This window comes from Acanthisitta chloris, unplaced genomic scaffold (assembly GCF_000695815.1).
Source record: "Acanthisitta chloris isolate BGI_N310 unplaced genomic scaffold, ASM69581v1 scaffold7490, whole genome shotgun sequence".
Taxonomy (NCBI): Eukaryota; Metazoa; Chordata; class Aves; order Passeriformes; family Acanthisittidae; genus Acanthisitta; species Acanthisitta chloris.
In genome coordinates this window covers 15418-30776 of record NW_008652147.1, presented here as the reverse complement: position 1 = coordinate 30776, position 15359 = coordinate 15418, and the positions used below count along the sequence as shown (strand labels likewise).

The 15359-nt window shown below is 41.8% G+C and overlaps 1 protein-coding gene across 1 annotated transcript in view; it reads left to right on the top strand.

Annotated features, from left to right (window-relative positions):
- LOC103803498 (multiple epidermal growth factor-like domains protein 10) overlaps positions 1–15359 on the top strand; it is a 46511-nt gene that overhangs the window by 18258 nt on the left and 12894 nt on the right. The window contains exons 5-7 of the mRNA XM_009076061.1: positions 11130–11376; positions 12374–12494; positions 14275–14411. Of these exons, the coding sequence (XP_009074309.1) occupies positions 11130–11376; positions 12374–12494; positions 14275–14411 (505 nt within the window). The remainder of the gene's footprint in view (positions 1–11129; positions 11377–12373; positions 12495–14274; positions 14412–15359) is intronic.

The window sequence follows — 15359 nt, the reverse complement described above, 5'->3', positions numbered from 1 at the left end:
AACCCTGGCAGTGTTCACAGCCAGGTTGGATGAGCCTTGAGCAACCTGCTCTGGTGGGAGGTGTCCCTGCCCAGGGCAGGGATTTGGGCTGGATGATCTCTGAGGTCCATTCCAACCCCCTAACATTCTATGATTCTGTGATTTCCTACTCACACTCTTCAACAGTATTTGCTGTAATAGATAAAATATGGTCCTGATTGTCAGTTTTGAATGTGTGTGCAGGGCAGATACCACATGTAGCTCAACATGGAGTGCCACTAAGCAATCAGGACAGTCACTTTGTTTTTCTTCTCATGCCTAGTAGTCCACAAATAATTCTTTCAAAATCAATAGGACAGTTTCTGGATAAGCTGGAGCAGAGGCGAAATCAATATGACACTGACTCGTCTGAAACAGTTCTAGCCTTGTGATCCCCCCAGCTGGCCTGAGCAGCAAAGCAAAAAGGGGGTGACATGTCTTTGGTTTATGATTAGGATTGTTTGTGAAAATGTGAATAGGCTTTTCCTATTTTTATTGTACCTAAGTAATCTGAGTTTCATTTGAATTGGTGGTTTTTAATTTGTAACTTGATTCTGTTGGTGATTAATAGAGCTTCATTGGGACTATAGCCTGAGGTGATGGGGGCTGAAAAAGCGGCACGGAGGAATAATTTGGCTCCAGGGTTTTATAAAGCATGAGGAGAGAACTGCCTTTTTCCCTAATACATTAAGCTGTGTGCTTAAAGCTGTCACCTCAGAGAAGCAGCTTGTTACCTTTAAATGCACTTGTTAGGGAAACTTTTAAGGTACAGTAGCTCTGCCGCTATCAGATTTCCTTGCAGTCGTGGGTGTTGGTAAAGTTCTCAAATGCTGTGGAAATCTCACTGTTTTCTTCATGGGACTTGGCAGATGCAGAGTATGGCAGAAACTGGATCCCTTGGCATGGTTTGCGTGAGACACTCACGTGAGTTACAAGCACTGCCAGTTTCTCAGTAGAGTTTATAATTCCCATTAACCCTGCAGAGGTGGATGTGTGGCTGTTTTACACACACACACTTGCACCCCAAGCCAAACAGCCCCCCACGGTGCCAGGCAAGGTGCCTGGAAGCATCTTGTACATTCTGATGGATTGTGAATCTTGAATTGAGCTTTTTTTTTTTTGACCACGGCATTGCTTTCCTCTTTGTTTGGTGAAGGCGTTTTGACTAGTGGAGCTTGCAAGATATGCCTGCAGAGCTCGCTCATCCTTAAGTTTTCCAAGCCATGCAGCAGGCTGCAGAAACAAGCTCTTGTTTTAACCACCTCCTTGCATTTTTTCCCAGAACTGAGGAGCTGTTAAACACGCAAGTGAAACTGCAGAGTACCCCAAAAGAGAGCTATCTGCTTTTATAGAAAATGTAGAGAAATAGCTAATTCAGAACTGGCCCAGCCTGGCTCCCAAACAGCCACAGATGCAAATGCATCCTGTGAGTGAAATGACAGCAGGTCATAAACAAATTTAAACCTGTTCTAACTGCGTGTTGCAAGGACTGGGTTAACTTTTGCAGCAGCCAGGAGGGGCATGGCCAGGACCTTGGGGCTATTCCATAGTATCTCACGCCATGCTGGAGGGGTCTGGGGAGTTTCAGTGGGAACACTACATTGGGGAACACCATTCCTAAACCACAAGACATTTGTCTTCCTTATACTTTTTTAATTTAATTTCCCTGACTCCTCACTTTTGCCAGCTGAACACTTCATTTTTCCTCTAACAAGGCTGAATGTCTTTGGATTGATGAACCTAACCCACCACCAAATAGGTGCAAATAGGAAGTTGACAAAGTCCCTACAGTGTCACTGTGGTAGGTGGTATGAAAATTCCCAGGGCTACATAGCAGCTGTGCTTTTTTAGGGCTCAGTAATTTCCCTGACTCCTCACTTTTGCCAGCTGAACACTTCATTTTTCCTCTAACAAGGCTGAATGTCTTTGGATTGATGAACCTAACCCACCACCAAATAGGTGCAAATAGGAAGTTGACAAAGTCCCTACAGTGTCACTGTGGTAGGTGGTATGAAAATTCCCAGGGCTACATAGCAGCTGTGCTTTTTTAGGGCTCAGTACAAGTGTGTATCTGAAACAATATCATTCTGATGTTTAATATATTTTTGGTGCTATAAAGCATTTTGGTTTTGAGGTTCTAGGGAAATTAATAGATTTTGTGGACATTTTTGCTGAATTACAGTTCCAGCCTCTAAGTAAAAGTAGAAACAACTTGTTTTCTACAAAACTGAGTTAGTAGTAATACTTCTGTTGAGTTGTACTGAAGGAAAACATTGTACTAAGTGGTAATAGTTTTATTGCTTTGTAAACATTTTCTGAATCAGAGATGCTTTTCATTTCTGCTTCTCACCCTTTTGGAAATTCACTATATCTGTAGCATTTACCTAAGGTGATTTGAATACTGTCTTTTTTCCTGCCAACAGTCCAAAAGTATTTCTAGTAGTGGTTTCATTTCAGTCTTTCTTATATATTGGTAGGTTATGTATTTTCAGTGTTTTACTTATCAGGTTTTTGAGGATGTGAAGGATAACATTTGTTGCTAATTTGAAAACTAAGATGACCTTCAAGTCATCGCCAAAAAAAAAAAGAAAAAAAAGGAAAAGGCTAATTTATGGTGCTGCAGGGAGGTCTTTGCGGAATCAGGATCATGGACAACAGTCCATTTTATACAGTGTAAGCAGATTCTTAACTTTTCATAACTTTTCCTATAATAATGATTATTTGCAACACATTTTATCTCAGTAGCATGATAAAGTGAACACCAACAACCATCTGTGTTTGTTTTCCTTAGCAATTATCCATCCTTGTGTTCTGGTGTCCAAAGCACTTTACAGAGTCCTGTGAAATTTATGGCATGTGAAAGCCATATAGTTCCAGTCTTTCATGGGATCTGAAAACCACATTTTCATTGTTCTTCCACTTCACGGATCAAAAGGCTTTTATAAACTGAAAAAGAAAAACCCCTAAATTAAATTTAAGCTTAGCATTTTGAATAAAAAATCCTTTCTTACACACAAAACAAAAAGTAACAATGGAAAATATGCCACAGGGCAAAAGGCCTATGGTATAACAAATGAAATCAGATAGAAACAAAAGAGTGAAAGAAAACCCAGATTTAATAGAAAGGCCATTCTGAAAAAAAATCCATGCATTTTTTGTGTCTGGGATGTAGGTTTAGTAAATCTTTTAGCAAAAAGCATTGATATTTTTCAATTATTATGACTGATGTTTAAAGGAAAAATACTCAATTTTTGATGTGTATGTGCATATATTTTTATAACATTCAGAGATGACTAGAACAATGCAAAGAAAAGAACAACCTCATGGTTCTATTAAATAATAGTTTGAGGGTTTTCTAAAGGCTGTTTTTATTCTAGTTGTCAGACTATTTGTCTTTGTTTTCTGGCTTTCTTGACTCATCTCTGAAATTTCTGTTTGCCATGTTCCACATTTACTGTGTCGCTGCCCAGGCTGACACACAGGTTGGTGTCACTAAGGGCTTAATGCATCTTGTCAAATCGTGAACACACTTGAGTATTTATAGCTTCAAAATCAGTGGGAATTTACTTTTATTTGGTTGAATTTCAAGTTGGGAGAATTATTATCTGTTTCCTATCCTGCAGGAATACCCTCAGGGAAACAAATGCCATCAATTTAGATCTGCAGCTAACCAAATGGAAATAGCAGAGAGTAGTTTGAAGAACACTCTCCGATCTTTCCAATAGGATTTAGATGTGGATTTAGATTAGTGACAACATCCTGGGTTTTGTCATGGTTTTTGCTTAGTGAGTCAATGAATTTCCCTTCTGTTGACTCTTGAAAGTCATGCCTTAGGGCTTGTCCAGAGATTAGCAAGATTGTCACTGGGCTACTCCTTTGGATAACTCAAAGCTTCCTCAGTATTGGTCTATTTTGCACTGTCTGTGTTTTGCCAGTTAGTGGTGGTTATTCCCTGTTACTGCAAATCAATTATGGGCCCTCCTAGAAATGTTACTATTCACTTATTTATATCCTCTGCTTCAAAAGACTGGAGTAGTTCTTAAGCAGGGCACTTACAGTTGCTCTACTTTTAGTTGTAGACGATGATCATCTTGCTCCCTGGTGGACCTCATGGCTGTCCCTTCTGGGGAATTGTGGACCTCTTTCTGCAAATAAAATTACACAACAGAAAGTGGCCACTGCCCCAGAGAAACTGTGGTTAAAGGAAATGAAACCAGATAACACAAAGCTGGAAAGGCATAGGAGATTACGAGGGAAGCAAACATTGGTAAATAACCATGGCAGGTGGTGGATTTGACACATTTGCATTTTGTAGACTTCACAGGGCAGAGAAGTTACAGGGTAGGAATGTGGAAGACAACATCATGGCAGGTTTATGGCTTGGGGTATTGAGAGCTGTGCCAAGTTGTAGAGGCAACTGGAGGAGTAGGAAGGAAGGCTGTAGTCTGAAAATGTAACAAAGGGGCTAATGTCACGGATTATGTAAATGTGGGGGTTGTTTTTTGGATACTAGGTGAACATAGATGAATGAGGGGTGGAATATAAAGGTCATGGAAGTAAGGACAAGGCAGTAGAGATCTGAGAATCAAAGGATGCATGCAGAGGAAGGCACAAAGATTTAGACTTGTTCTTGATGTGACAATGTAAAAAAAAAGAAAGAAAAAAAATCAGTCAAAGATGATGGTGAAGTTACGGACAGATTCAGCTTGCTCTACATGCTGAAGCAAGGGAAATCAACTTTCACTCATTAAAGGCTGTGGTTTCTTGAACCTGTCTGGAGAAATTGTGTTGGAGTTTGGAGGACACAGAGATAGGAATATGCATATTTGCCACTATTTGCTTATTTTAAATTTGTACTTGACCATATTGTGTTCCAAGTGAGAGAGTTCACTCTCTGCTGTGTGTTGTAGGGAATTTGTACATAAACCTAATACTGTGGTAAGAATCTCCTCTGTTGGTGACAGTGGTGCGCATTTCCAGAAACACACAGCAGTGTATCTTGCAGAAAGTTGTGTAAGCCAGAGTAATACCTCATTTAGTTGTCTTAGTGCTAAAAAAAAAAAATGATAGCAAGAAAAGTAAATCTTAGTTTTGCTGTGGTTCTTCACTTCTACCTCACCATTAGCAAAAAAGGAAAGACAAAAAGAGAAGATCAAAAAAACCCCCAAAACATGGCAATAAACATTGGCTTGAATATAGTGTTATAAGGTGTATAGTTAAAAGATAACTACAAATCAGAGCAACTTCTGAAATGCTCTTTGACTTGATTTGATAGCATTATTCTTTTCTCATTATAGAATCACAGAATCATCAAGGTTGGAGGAGTCCTTTAGGATCAAGTCCAACCATTAACCTGTCACTGTTGGAACCCCTAAACCCTAAACCATATCCTCCAGCACCAGATCCAGATACTTCTTAAACACCTCCAGGGATGGTGACTTCACCACCTCCCTGGGCAAGCTATTCCAATGCCTATTCCAGTGCCTGTTCACCCTAAAAGGGAAGATATTTTTCCTATCATCTACTCTGAATCTCTGTATCTCCAGTGAGGAGAATCTATGACCTGTCTGGTCTCTGTTCCAGTGCTTGGTCACTGCACATGAAAGAAGTTCTTCCTCATGCTCAGGTGGAACTTCTGTGCATCAATTTCTGCCCATTGCCTTATTTTATTAGAGAATTTGAGGTGTATGTAGAGAATTTTAGGATTTGTCAGGAATCAACTCAAACCCGTTTGCACTTTTTGTTGTGTTTTAATGAAACTAACACTAAAATGAAGCAGAAAAACCCTCACAAGTATGTGACCACATTTAGTTAAAAGCATTTGTTTATAACAAGCAATGAAGTAACTGACAAATTCTTCATCTCTGTTTCAGATTATTATGAAAAATCATACCTTGTGCTATAAAATATGGGAGCTCCCACCATCCCAGTTTGTGAATCACCATCCACTCACACAAACCACATGCATCAAAACACATCTACCCCCATAAAAACAATGGGCATTAAAGCTGTTGTGCTAGGAAATAGTGTACTATACTACAGAATTTGCATCTTCAAAGGTGCTACAGAAGGCCCCAAATTGATAGCAATTTGCATCACAGTTTGCAGTTTCTTCTTGAAGGCTACGTTTTTCACCTTTTCTAAGCTTCTCAAGTTGTTGTTGGTCACTCAGTGCAGGTAGACCTGAATAGCCTTAGAGATTCTTACCGTACTCACTCATGTTAAATGGTGATATATTCAATGCAGTGGCATATTCCAAAGGTAAACTCCTCTATTGCTAAGCAGCCTTTAGAAAGAAGTTCTCTTTCCTCGATCTGTGACGCCGTGTGATCTGCACAGTGGATACTGCAGCCACAAAAATAAGTTCCCAGACAAGCAGAATGTGCAAAATGACAAGATGTGGCATTAATACCATGGTGTTTGTTAACAGTTTATGTGGAATTTTTTTCCCCTACAGCATAAGGCAGAAAGGACTCTGTGAATCTACTGCAGGAGCTCAGAGGGAGCATAACTAGTTCTGTTTCAAACAGGAAACCTGATGGTGAATTTAATGTGTGTGAAAATGGGAAGGCAAAGGACTTTTTGCAAAAGTTCATTGTAGGAAGATGTTCTGCATAAAACAAATCAATATTGGGCCAGTTCTGTATGATCAACACAGATTAATCCTGGTTTACTGTCTGGTTTTTGCCTTTCTGTGTCATTCAGACTGTTTGCAGGAGTGATTGGGGCTGAGATCATAGAATCATAGTATCATAGAATCACCCGGGATGGAAAAGACATCCAAGATTGAGTCCAACCCTACCGTGGTTACTAGACCATGACACTAAGTGCCACATCCAGTCTCAGCTTGAAAACCTCCAGGGATGGTGAATCCACCACCTCCCTGGGCAGCACATTCCAATGCCTGAGCACTCTCTCCATAAAATATCTCTTCCTAATATCCAACCTAACCCTCCCCTGGCAGAGCTTGAGTCTGTGCCCTCTTGTCCTGCTGCTGGTTGCCTGGGAGAAGAGACCAACCCCCACCTGACTCCAACCTCCTGTCAGGGAGTTGCAGAGGGTGATAAGGTCTCCCCTGAGCCTCCTCTTCTCCAGGCTGAACACTCCCTCAGCCTCTCCTCATGGCACTTGTGCTCCAGTCCCTTCACCAGCCTCGTTGCTCTTCTCTGGACCTGCTCCAGCACCTCAATGTCCCTCCTGAACTGAGGGGCCCAGAACTGCACATAGTACTCAAGGTGTGGCCTCACCAGCACCGAGTCCAGGGGCAGAATCACCTCCCTGGTCCTGCTGACCACACTGTTCTGATCCAGGCCAGGATGCCATTGGCCTTCTTGGCCACCTGAGCACACTGCTGGCTCCTGTTCTGCTTTCTATCTATCCCAACTCCCACGTCCCTTTCTGCCTGGCTGCTCTCCAGCCACTCTGTCCCCAGCCTGGAGCACTGCATGGGATTGGTATGGCCAAATGTATCATCCCTGTTTTGAAACCCTTCTGAACATGGGGCTCTTGGCTCTGTGCTTTGCTTCCCTTTCACATATACCCTGTGCAGGGAGAGATGATTTACAGCTCCAAGTCTGTTCAGTAGTCAGTAGCTGATGCTCTCACATTTGCATTGCAGTGTGAGACCTTCACATGTGTCCTCTTGTCCTTGGTGCAGGCAGGACAGCTATTCTGATTCACCTCCGGCTGACATTCTGTAACCTGACCATAGTCATTAACTCAAAGACTATCCCATTCCACCAGCTTAGCAGATGTGTGACTTCCAGCCCAGCTTGCTCAGTGTTTCAATACTAGGAAGCAGCAGAAATAGTGTGATTTAATAGTTGGTAAATTTAGCTTCCAACTAATTAAAAATAAACCAAACTCACCAAAGGAAACATTTCTACCCTTTGCCCTTTTCTTTTTGAATAGTAAACTGAGCATCACTTTTTGACAAATCACTCTAATTTCCTATGGGGAACATTATTGATTATCAGTCAGGGGACACAGAGATAAAATAATGTGATTTATCCATCCTGATCACTATTATTATTTATTCCTCTTAATCCTGCATGTTTCCCCACTGTTCTGCCCATAACTCACAGGTAGGTGCAAAGCTGGTGACAGACTTTGCACAAAGGACTGCTGTGAGATTGTGCTGTGTTGTGTCCACCACTGTCCTGGTGGAAAGCTTCACCACTGGGCTGCAGTGAAAGATTGCATAGTCAATACTTGTTATTCATCTGGTGATTGCCAGGAGAATGGTCCTGACACTGGGAATCCCATTACCAGCCATATGATGTTTTTTATTTGGATGATTTCCTGCAAACATAATGAGAAGGTCATTCCAGGAACCTAATAAATTGTGATGGACATGCTCATACAGTAAAGTAGCTGAGAAAGGTTCAAGATCACAGACACAGCACATTCACCATAGACATCTGTCAATCTCCAGAACACAGCAAGGCACATCCCAGGGAGGCAGACTGGGAGTGTAAATTAGAGCAGTGGGAGTACAAAGCCTCTGCTGCTCTACAAGTAAGACAGTTTCTACCAGGGCAGTTGTGGTTGCTGGATGCAGTGACAGATCTCTGGTAGTAGGTGTTTCTGGTCTGTGTGACTCTCAGACCCATTGCAGTGGGTCTTCAAGCAGCTACATCAGTGTTGTTGCACTGTACCAAATACCCCATTCCCAGCAACCGGGGAGGGAACACGAGCGTCCACTTATCAAGTCTTTTCATCTCTGTCCATCTTTATATCTAGGGCATGTTCAGGCTACCTTCATCCTTGCCTGAGCTCTGCACTGGAACAGTTGTGCTCTGGCAATCAGTCTGAATTCTCCTGTTTATCAGACAGGCCAGGATGGGGGGGGTGTTAATTTACTTCTTCTATTATTAATTTCAGTTATTCCATGAGGATTGAATATTGAATTGAAAAGACTGAAATGTGAAATCGAAATTGAAATTTTATCTGGGAGAAAGAAGACTTTTACCTGAATCCAGACTAATGTGTTAAATTAAAAATAAAAATTAGGGGTTTCTGCTCAATCATGGCAACTCTCAGGCATCTCACCACTCATACGTGTGTTTATATATATATATCCCAGAATAGCTGAATTCCTGACAACAGCTTCAGGAGTGGTTAAGCATGGGGATTACACATTCTATTCTATGCAGACATATTGAAAATAAACCCCTGTCAGTTCTGAATGAACGTGAGTTGTGATGGCAAAAGGCAATTTATGAGATGCTGTGTGTTACAAAAGTGTTGTAGACCTGTGGTTTGTCCACAACAAAACCCACAGATCTTTCAAGAGGCCAGGAACACGATGGACAGTGGTTCTAACAGCCCAACAGTGTTGCTGGGTGTTTATAATAGATACACTCCTTTCTGTTGCTCTCTATTTCATTGTGTGGTAGTGCTCACAATATCTCCATTATGGATGCATGTTCTACTGACCTGTCTGGGGGGGAAAAAAAATCTTAAGGAGTAGATTCTTGAAAAGACCCTAATTCCTTTTCATTTGTATAGCCTGAGTGAACAGCTCTTACAGCTGAATAATTCGTACCCTGAGGAGCATTCTTGAATTACTCTGCATTAGTCTAGGAAAGTGTGCCTGCTCTCTGCCTGGCTTTTTTGCCCCAGGAGAAGACTGGGAGAACAATGGTTGTCAGTCTCCAAGAGGAGAGCCTGGGCTTACAGTGGCTGCAATTGAGGCTTTCTCATTGTGCTGCTGTTATCAATAGAACATAAAAATAAAATCAGATCATTTGACCATATGATTAGCACATTCCTGTTGAACTCTAGGTGACCTTAATCTTCTGTCTCTTCACAGAGCTATTTCTTAAGATAAAATTTCTTCCTTAACATTAAGTCTTTCTTTTGATGCTGAAATAACCTCTGAGTGGTTTGCTTATAGGGTTTTAATGGCATGCATTGAGGCAGACAAGAAAAGATAGATTTGAATGATTGTGAAGACACATTGGATAACCAAATCCGTAACATCCAAATGAAGTTTAACCATATAATTGTTAATTTCTATTGCTTGGTGAAACACTTATTCTGTTTTCTTTTGCTCTATCAGTATATTGCAAGGTTGAAAAGGAAGTATTTCCAGTTATGTAAACAAGTAGGAATTTCCAGGTTTGTCAAAAATCGTAAGTTTACACTGACCAAGCTTTGCAACTTCCTTGTGGGCTTCAGACAGTTGTTTATAGATTTAGACTATGTTTTTTTAAGTAAGTAAGACTTCTCTGTGTAAACAAAATCTCACTGTAACCATAACTGTTATTCAATGGTAGAGAGTCATAATGAAGAGTTTTGACAATGAAGAGACTAGAACTTGTGTTTGTTTCACAGCTTCATGTTTTAAAATGTTTGCTTTTATGCATAAGAATTATTTGCTGTGCATAAATTAAGTTCAGTCTCCCTAGCAAGATCCTTGAGGACCAAGGAGAACCGAGGAATAACTATTTCCATTTTATAGCTTACTTGTTTTACAGTCAAGTCACAGAATCACAGAATCAATCAGGTTGGAAAAGACCTCCAAGATCAAGTCCAACCTAATACCTAATACCACCTTGTCAACTAGACTATGGCACTAAGTGCCACTGTCCAGTCTCACCTTAATCACCTCCAGGGATGGTGACTCCACCACCTCCCTGGGCGGTACATTCCAGTGTCTAATGACCTTTTCTGTGAAGGAATTCCTCCAAATGTCTAACCTAAACCTTCCCTGGCACATCTTAAGACTATGTCCCTGCCCATGGCAGGGGGGACTGGGACTGGAGGCTCTGTAAGGTCCATTCCAAGCCCTGAAATTCTATGATTCTATGATTCTGTGTCCTCTTGTCCTGTCTCTTGTTAGCTGGGAGAAGAGACTGACCCCTACCCGGCTACAGGCTCCTTTCAGGTAGTTGTAGAGGCTGATAAGGTCACCCCTGAGCCTCCTCTTCGCCAGGCTAAATAACTCCAGTTCCCTCAATCTCTTCTCACAGACAGCCCCTTTATCAGCTTCATTGCCCTTCTCTAGACACACTTCAGTGCCTCAGTGTCCTGACTCATAGCATCATCAGTGCCATATCATAAACTTACTATAAAACTGCCGCAAATCTTCCCCTCTACCCATTTAGCATGCGACAGTGACCACTGGGGACCTCACTGCAGCAGCCGCTGCCAGTGCAAGAACGGAGCCTTGTGCAACCCCATCACTGGAGCCTGCCACTGTGCCTCGGGGTTCAAGGGTTGGCGCTGCGAGGAGCGCTGCGACCAGGGCACCTACGGGAACGACTGCCACCAGAAATGCCAGTGCCAGAACGGAGCCACCTGTGACCACGTGACGGGAGAGTGCAGGTGTCCTCCTGGATACACCGGGGCCTTGTAAGCAGTGTCTTTCTTGGGGAGAAATACAAGTTGTGAAGAGTTCTGACAACAGAAATTGAGTCTAGATTAATTTCTAGCACTGTGCTGTTGCTCCGGGCAATGCGTAACACTGGACTGGGCACACCACGTTGTAGGGCATGTTCATGTGTGCAGCCAAGGCAAAGCTCCTTGACCCAGGCTGCTAAGTAAAAGCTGCCAGAAGTAGCAGCTGGAGCTTCTTCATGACCATCACGAGAACAGTTTGGCTACAAGTTTGGAAAATCTAACTGAAACAAGGAGTTATTTGGCTTTGTTGTTCCATTGTCAGTAACAATTAATGAGCTCCAATCTGTGTATAAGGAAATCCTTTGGGGAAAGCTGAAGTTCTTGAGCATGTTTTAATTTCAGCATCTCCATCTCCTGAACCAGGTGTGCTTGGTGCATTTATCCTGTGCATAGAGCTGTTCTGTGTGCTGCAGCTGTAGCTTCTCAGAGCCTCACTGTGTTAATCTCCTATATTCTGAATTTCAGATAAGTAGGATGACTTCAAGGAATCCAGGTTTGATAAGTGATTAGCCTCTAGCTCATTGATTTGGGCCTGAAGCTTTGTCTGTAGTTCAACAACACAAGATTCAGGCTGAATCTGATGTTTACTTTCCAGTGTGGTTTCAGGTCTCAGTTTCAGCTTGGTGCTTTGTCTGAAACTCAGCTGTCAGAGACAAAACACTACCAAAAAAAAGTAATCTTAAGCTCCTAGAATGCCAGGTCTGTTTCCTTAGGTTTGTTGAGTGGATACTGTACAATATTCACATAATCATACAAATATTCATATTTGCAGAAACCCAAAACCCATCGAAGGGAGCAATATTCACACTGTGCATCTCTTGGCATTGGGATTGCTCTCTGTTTCGCACTTTTTGGGTGGAAAACTTAATGATAGCATTAAAAACAAAGATGTGGCTGGAGCATCCGCCAAAGTAATGGTTGTCTCTGTTGTACACCACCTCCTCCACAGCTGTGAGGACCTCTGTCCCCCTGGGAAGCATGGCCCACAGTGCGAGGAGAGGTGCCCGTGCCAGAACGGAGGCGTCTGTCACCACGTCACCGGGGAGTGTGCCTGCCCGCCAGGATGGATGGTAAAAACACTCCCAGCCCCATAAAATTTCCATATTTGTAGGTTTCAGGCAGCGAATGAGGATAGCAAATGCAGCCTGCTTGTAGCCAGGAGTAATGAGAAACATATTTTAGCATAAGGGACTGAAATAAAATACGTGGAAAACCATCTGTTACTGAAAACCCTCCAGTTCTGCACTGCCTTTTTAACCATATCAGATTCTGGGAAGGAAAAGGCATGGACTGTACTGTGACAAAGCAACATCCATTAGGTCTTGTCTGGAAGTAATTAATTTCTAAGTGCAATTTGATATTATAGGGAGGTGACCACTGTGGCTTTTGTGCCTGGTTTTATATGTACAGTATGCATGATTAAACCCCCAAACCTTAGATACTGTGTTAAAGTGTTGGAAATTAAATGGGGCATCGGAGCTTTGACATTATCTTTAGACTTTCTACCCTTTTATCAGAGTGTAAGGAAAGAAGAAGACCTGACCTTGGAGCTGAGAGTAGCCTTCCCTACTATCAGGCTGCCAGTTTTGAGTTGGAAGGTCATGGTTGGAAGGTGATCAAAGCCCAGATACATTCTCTAAATACATCTGTTTATAATATTGATGATGAGTGTTTGTTAATAATGTTTTATATTTAAATGTTCATTTTGTGTGAAAATTCACATTTACTGATCTTTTTAGCTACCTCATGATAATTGAGATGTTATATGGAGATAAAATGTGGTAGAGGTCAGTTTTTCACCAATTAGAGAGCATGGCTATAAAATGCAATCTCTGGTTGTCAGTTTGGATAGCACCACTCACCTGGCTACCCTAGATTATGTCCATTTTTACTTTTTATTCCATTTCATGTTAAAAGAATGAAATTTTAAGTCACAGAACACAAATGTTTGCCTGAATTCTTGACTTTCTTTATCTGCCTAAATACAACTACTGAAAAGTGAGAGAGCACACGAAGTGGTGAGGGAAATTTTATACTGGTATGTGCCTTAACTAATAAATTATGGTTTAGCCCATTGGCTAATTTTCCATTCCAAGTAATTATTTAAGCATAACTTAATTATAGAATTTGCTATTCTGTCCAACACTATTTTATCAGTATAACATTTTTGCTTTTCCTTGAAGGGAGGTTTAAAGTAGCCAGGTACAAATTCTGCAGTATGTTGTGTTAGATGAACTGCCTGCAAATATGTTTTTCTTGAAATGTCTTCTTGAAATTCTAAAGATCTGATGCTCCCCTCACTACCCAGGTGTAATTAATTCCAAGGATGTGAAAAGCAGTGCAGAAACCCAAAACCCATCGAAGGGAGCAAATATCCTACCTAAGCTTTTACGATATGCTGCGTTAAATGAAATTACAAACAGGTTTTCCTTTCATCAGACAAAACCTCACCAATTTGTCATGAAGTAGTGAAATTGTGGTATTACAGCAGTTACTGCACTACTCACTGCAAGGCATTCCTAGGTATCTTGATACATACTACTCCTGGTAAATAAATAGGAAAGAGCTTGACACCAATTAGTCTTAAATGCCTTAAGTGTTTTCATGGTTGCTTAGAGATACTGTTTCTCATGAGCTTTTACTTCCAAAATGGAAATCCTAGAAAATTACTCCTCCAGTGCTGGAACAAACTCTTGTTTAAAGCTGGAGATGAGTCTGGCATTTCAAAGACCAGCACTGAGCTAGTAACACAAGATCTCCTTGATCTTCCTTCATTAGAACCCTTTCCTCCTTGTCCATTCAAGCTGTAATCCCAAACCTAATACTAAGATTTCTTCTCTGCGCTCACAGGGCATGGTCTGTGGTCAGCCTTGTCCTGAGGGTCGTTACGGAAAGAACTGCTCCCAGGAGTGCCAGTGCCACAACGGAGGGACCTGTGACTCAGCGACTGGTCAATGCCACTGCAGCCCAGGTTACACAGGGGAACGGTAAGGAAAGCTCCTTTTTGCCAGGCTGCTGAGTCTGAAAGAGCTCTGCTGTGATAGGAAAAGTTAGGGTGCTGGTAGGAAGAAGAATGAAGTATCTCTGATGTGATTAAAGGAGTTGGTTTAGACTGTGAAGTGTTGGCCATGTCACTTAGCTGATGCAGCGTTGCACGTTAAGTGTCTGTGTGAAGGAAACTTTCTGCAGAGGTACTGCTTGGTTTCAGTGTCTTCTTGATGTGGTCTATGTGGGTGTCTTGTGGGTCTTCACTTGAGTGGCTTGCAGAATGGTGCAGTTTGGGCTGTGGTGAAGGGGTGAGGAGGGAAACTTGTGGTGTCGTGCACACGTCTAGCAGTCATAGTACCAAAGGAGGCTCACTCAATTCCTCTGCAAAGTGAGCAATGCAGAAAGTTGTCTCCTAAAGTGTTTCATTCAAATGAAAGGAAACCTTTATTTTCTGATTGTTAAAAGTCAGCTCTGGGCGATTGGAAAGATGATATAGTGAGACATCAGTTTTGAAGGCAGTGTAAAGTGATGAAAGAAGTGTTTTCCTGCCTCTGTTTTAAACGGCACAAGACTCATTTGCTGAAGTCAGCAGCATCTTGGTCACTGGGGTCAGTCCAGGGGACTGCCAACAATTGTAGGCATTAGAACCATATGTTCTTCCCACACAAGTGTCCACAGGACATGGGAAGTGCTGTGCCAGACATAAGGGCGAAAGAACCAACTCATTGGTCCAGAGCCATTTGTATGCCAAAATGATATTTGTGGCTGTGAAGAAACAGTGCAGAAGGTGGTAGATGCATTTCAGCAGACACAGACAAGGCTGCAGGAAAGTCAGAGGAATATTCATGTGGGTGTCTGCACTGTACTAGTGTTTCTCAAAGTAGTTAATTTCTTTGTACTATAATACAAATCTGACTTTCATCTGAAATGCTTTACAGGCTGCAGCA